This window comes from Engraulis encrasicolus, unplaced genomic scaffold (genome assembly GCF_034702125.1).
Source record: "Engraulis encrasicolus isolate BLACKSEA-1 unplaced genomic scaffold, IST_EnEncr_1.0 scaffold_67_np1212, whole genome shotgun sequence".
Taxonomy (NCBI): domain Eukaryota; kingdom Metazoa; phylum Chordata; class Actinopteri; order Clupeiformes; family Engraulidae; genus Engraulis; species Engraulis encrasicolus.
This window is the reverse complement of record NW_026946005.1, coordinates 285,001-290,000: the sequence shown is the minus strand read 5'-3', so window position 1 is coordinate 290,000 and position 5,000 is coordinate 285,001. Positions and strand designations below refer to the sequence as shown.

General features: G+C 48.4%; 1 protein-coding gene across 1 annotated transcript in view; it reads left to right on the top strand.

The window, feature by feature from the left end:
• Positions 1 to 5,000, top strand: part of adamts18 (ADAM metallopeptidase with thrombospondin type 1 motif, 18) — a 124,451-nt gene that overhangs the window by 18,954 nt on the left and 100,497 nt on the right. The window contains exons 2-4 of the mRNA XM_063193934.1: positions 545 to 1,091; positions 2,773 to 2,981; positions 4,137 to 4,220. Of these exons, the coding sequence (XP_063050004.1) occupies positions 545 to 1,091; positions 2,773 to 2,981; positions 4,137 to 4,220 (840 nt within the window). The remainder of the gene's footprint in view (positions 1 to 544; positions 1,092 to 2,772; positions 2,982 to 4,136; positions 4,221 to 5,000) is intronic.

Here is a 5,000-nt window from a genome sequence, read left to right as displayed (position 1 = left end):
GAGTTGCGAAGAGAGGCTACAACTACTGTAGGCTACTACAGAATGGATCCTGCACCATTTTGAGGATAATAAAATGTCATAGAGAGTTATTTTATCTTCTCTCTTAAATGTTGTTCAGTGAAACAATTGTTTACTTTGTTCAGAAGCACGTTGTGTTCGGCGATATATTTAAAAATTCTGCCGCCAGAACAATGCTCTCACATGGTATTGGAATGATCTGGCAATGTAGGCTACAACAAAAAATATATGTTTCAATGTGGTAAGTCACAAGTCAGACGTTCAGTAGCCCTACAGCAGCCGTTNGGCTTTCTATTTTATGNATCAGTAGAACTCACGCTGCGAGTTGCGAAAGAAACTGCCGTTTCTCTCACGAACAGCAGAGGGCGCTTCCGACAATGCGAGCGAAAGCCTTCTGAAGTATGAATAGTCTGTCGCAAGTGATGACGTCATTAATGGTTCTCGCGCCACACGCGACAAAATGCGCACGTGAAGTATGCAGAGCCCTTAAGGCTCTGACCCATGCTCTTGTTTCTCCGTCTTGCAGCTGGGCCTGATCCGGACGGCGGAGGAGGAGTACCTTATCTCTCCTCTTCCCAATCACCTGGCAGCACGTCATAACTACAGCGCCCCCAGTGGCCGACATGCACATGTCATCTACAAACGCTCTGCTGAGGAACAGGTGCATGGTCGCCGTGGCAGCACACGGAACCCTCACGGGGACCACCATCACGGCCGTCACCACGGGGACCACCATCGCGGCCGTCACCACAGACGCCACCATCACCCTCACCGGGGCCGCCATCACGGTCATCGCCATGGACACGGTCGCCATGGTGAACATCACCATCCTCACCGGGAACACCATCACAACAGCAGCCATGGACACGGTCACCATGGTGAACGTCATCATCATCCTCACCGGGAACACCTTCACAACGGCAGCCACGACCACCACCACCATCACCATCATCATTCTCACCAGGAACACCATCACAACGACAGCCACCACCACCACCACCATCACCACCATCACCATGATTACCAGCATGGGAACCTACAGAGGCAACACTTCTGCGGACGCCGCAAGCAATGTATGTAAGGGACCGTCTTTTTCAGTCTTCCTTAATGTGTGTAATGTAAAGGACCTTCTGTTATGCACTTTATAAATGATTGATCATTTTCTGTCTCTTTTCAGTCTTTAACATTGTGTTTCGCTCTTGCTAATGCATGATATCTTTTTTACACTTTTTAAATGTAGGTAATCATCAATGCAATTATCTACTTTAACTAAAGGATGATCTTTTTGCCGTCATATTAATCTATGGAAGACACCGTTTGATAATACTTACTTGTCCACTATTCAGTAATGCATGTAAGGGACTCCTTGTTTCAGTCATTGCTAACATATTTAAGTAACCATCTATTTTCACTCTTCATTGATGTCTGCAAGTGACCGGCCTTTGTCAGCCTTTCCCAAAGTATGTCAGGGAACATTGTTTTTCATTCTTGCCAATGCATGTAAGGGAAGGTGCTTTCCTTTCCTGCGTGAGCTTGGTTGGCTTTGATGTGTAGTCGTATGGAAAAGGCATTAGCTATATGGAGTTTCAGGCCTTTAGACTCTTGTACTGTACTGCACTGGTGTTGGGGGAAGGGGACACACTACACGGCTGCTTTTTGGCTCCCAAAACTATCATATTCATGTTGTCTCGAGCAGAAAATCTAAAATCCCATAATATAAAAATATGAACCCTCGCCGATCATAAATAACGTGGGATTTTATCGCCACACATACCAGTTTGATAAGGACATTAAAATGAAGCATGGGGGACGCGTGGAGAGCCTTTCATTAAAGGGCAGAGTCGACGGCAGCGCTCGGGAGGATTTATACGTTTCGCAGAGAAAACACAAACCCAGCAGATCTCAAGGTACTCGAGGGGACGGACGGAGGGGCGGACAAGAGACCGTTGCAAAAGGGATTCTGGAAAGAGTGATGTGCAGAGTCAGAATTCTGAGGAGGGGAAGGGAAGGGGAAAGGGGAAGGGAAGGGAAGGGAAGGGAAGGGAAGGGAAGGGAAGGGAAGGGAAGGGAAGGGAGGGGAAGTGAAAGGCGTGCTGAACAGAACAGCCGCTCTTTTACGTTGATGTGAAATCCAAGAGGTCGGCTCTGATATCAGTCCCCTCAGTCATTTGCTTCTAGAGATGCACCGGATCCAAGATCCGGTTCCGGATCCGGCAGGATAATAGGGTTTTTCACAGGATCCGGATCCGGTTCCAGGATCCAGTATCCGGTAGCCGAGACTTTTCAGTCAAAATAGTTTGAGCCAACGTGATAAAAATGGCCCACGTGTGCGAGTAGGCTATGTGTTTCAACCCTTTCGTAGGATCCGGATCCGGCAGGATCTTAAGCAGTGGATCCGGTATCCGGTAGGATCCTAAACATCAGGATCCGGTGCATCTCTATTTGCTTCTAATGTTAACTAACCCATGTACAGTATCACACTTTCCCAGCAACTTCAGACCAAATCGAATGACCGAAATTAATTGAAATTAAGAATCAATGCCAGAACACAAAGTACCTTCGTTTCTTTCTCCTTGCTCTCTCTGTCTCTGTCTTTCTCTCTCTCTCTCTCTCTCTCTCTCTCTCTCTCTCTCTCTCTCTCTCTCTCTCTCTCTCTCTGTCCGTCTCTCTTTCTCTCTTTCCCTCTCTCTCTCTCTCTCTCTTTCTCTCTCTCTCTCTGTCTCTCTTTTTACCTCTCTCTGTCTCTCTCTGCAGTCACTCCTCAGCCACCGAGCGATGATCTCTTCGTCATGCCTGATGAGTTTGAGCCTCCAGGCCGAAGCAAGCGCTCCCCGATCTCGCTCTCGTCCAACAGCGTGGGCGGCGGCCTAAACGTGGAGACTCTGGTGGTGGCCGACAGGAAGCTGCTGGAGAAGCACGGCCGAGACAACATCACCACTTATGTACTCACTGTCATGAACATGGTGAGATACACACACACACACACACGGGCGAGACAACATCACTACTTACGTACTCACTGTTATGAACATGGTGAGATACACACACACACACACACACACACACACACACACACACACACACACACACACACACACACACACACACACACACACACACACACACACACACACACACACACACACACACACACACACACACACACGGGCGAGACAACATCACTACTTACATACTCACTGTTATGAACATGGTGAGATACACACACACACACACACACACACACACACACGGCCGAGACAACATCACTACTTACGTACTCACTGTTATGAACATGGTGAGATACACACACACACACACACACACACACACACACACACACACACACACACACACACACACACACACACGGGCGAGACAACATTACCACTTACGTATTCACTGTTATGAACATGGTGAGACATATATACACACACACACACACACACACACACGGCCGAGACAACATCACCACTTACTTACTCACTGTTATGAACATGGTGAGATATATATACACACACACACTCACACACACACACACACACACACACACACACACACGGGCGAGACAACATTACCACTTACGTATTCACTGTTATGAACATGGTGAGACATATATACACACACACACACACACACACACACACACACACACACACACACACACACACACACGGGCGAGACAACATCACTACTTACGTACTCACTGTTATGAACATGGTGAGATACACACACACACTCACACACACACACACGGGCGAGACAACACACACACACACACACACACACACACACACACACACACACACACACACACACACACACACACACACACACACACACACACACACACGGCCGAGACAACATCACCACTTATGTACTCACTGTCATGAACATGGTGAGATACACACACACACACACACACACACACACACACACACACACACACACACACACACACTCACACGCACGCACGCACGCACGCACGCACGCACGCACGCACGCACGCACACACACACACACACACACACACACGGCCGAGACAACATCACTATTTACGTGTATGTACTCTCTGTAATGAACATGGTGATCATCACCAAGTGTGTGTGTGTGCTCCGCAGGTTTCCAGTCTCTTCAAGGACGGCACCATCGGCACGGACATCAACATCGTGGTGGTGAGCCTGCTGCTGCTGGAGCAAGACCCGGTAAGCATGCCTAGCAGTAATGCATCAGTACAGTAGGTATGCAAAACGTCCATTGAGTATGGCCAAGACCCAGTAAGCATGCCTACTAGTAATGCGTCAGTAAAACGTCCATTGAGTATGGCCAAGACCCGGTAAGCATGCCTAGCAGTAATGCTTCAGTACAGTAGGTATGCAAAAAGTCCATTGAGTATGGCCAAGAGGACCTCAGCTATACACGCAGTTCATTGGCCTCAAAAGGCATGATTGACAGAAGCTTCGGCTAATGGTGCAAGAGGCATTACCCATAGTAAGGAAACACTGATATACAGCCAGGCTCCCTGACCATCACATCACGGCTGGCTGCCCACAACGTAATCACAGTAATCATGGGTTTGTTCAGGAAAGCAAAGCGCAGAAGGCATATGTTTCTTTAGAGCAGCCATGGGCATGTTCATGGGTCAAGCGTGGGACACACATGGGCCTGTTCAGGCCGTCCATAAGTATGGGCATGTTCACAACACGGTCTGCTCAGTCTGCTTAGAGCTGTGGTTCCCAAACTTTTTCAGCGGGGACCCCCTTTTGGACTTTATAAAATTTATATTTATATTTGCACCCCAGTTTGGGAAACCCTGATACAAGTGTATACGTAGAAGTCCCTTTTGTCCGTGACCCCCCTTCAGTAGTTCTGCGACCCCGGTATGGGTCCTGACCCCCAGTTTGGGAACCACTGGCTCAGAGGAAGGAATGTGCCAGTAATCACAGAGCTCTCTGTTCCACCCGTGTGTGCGTGTGTGTGTGTGT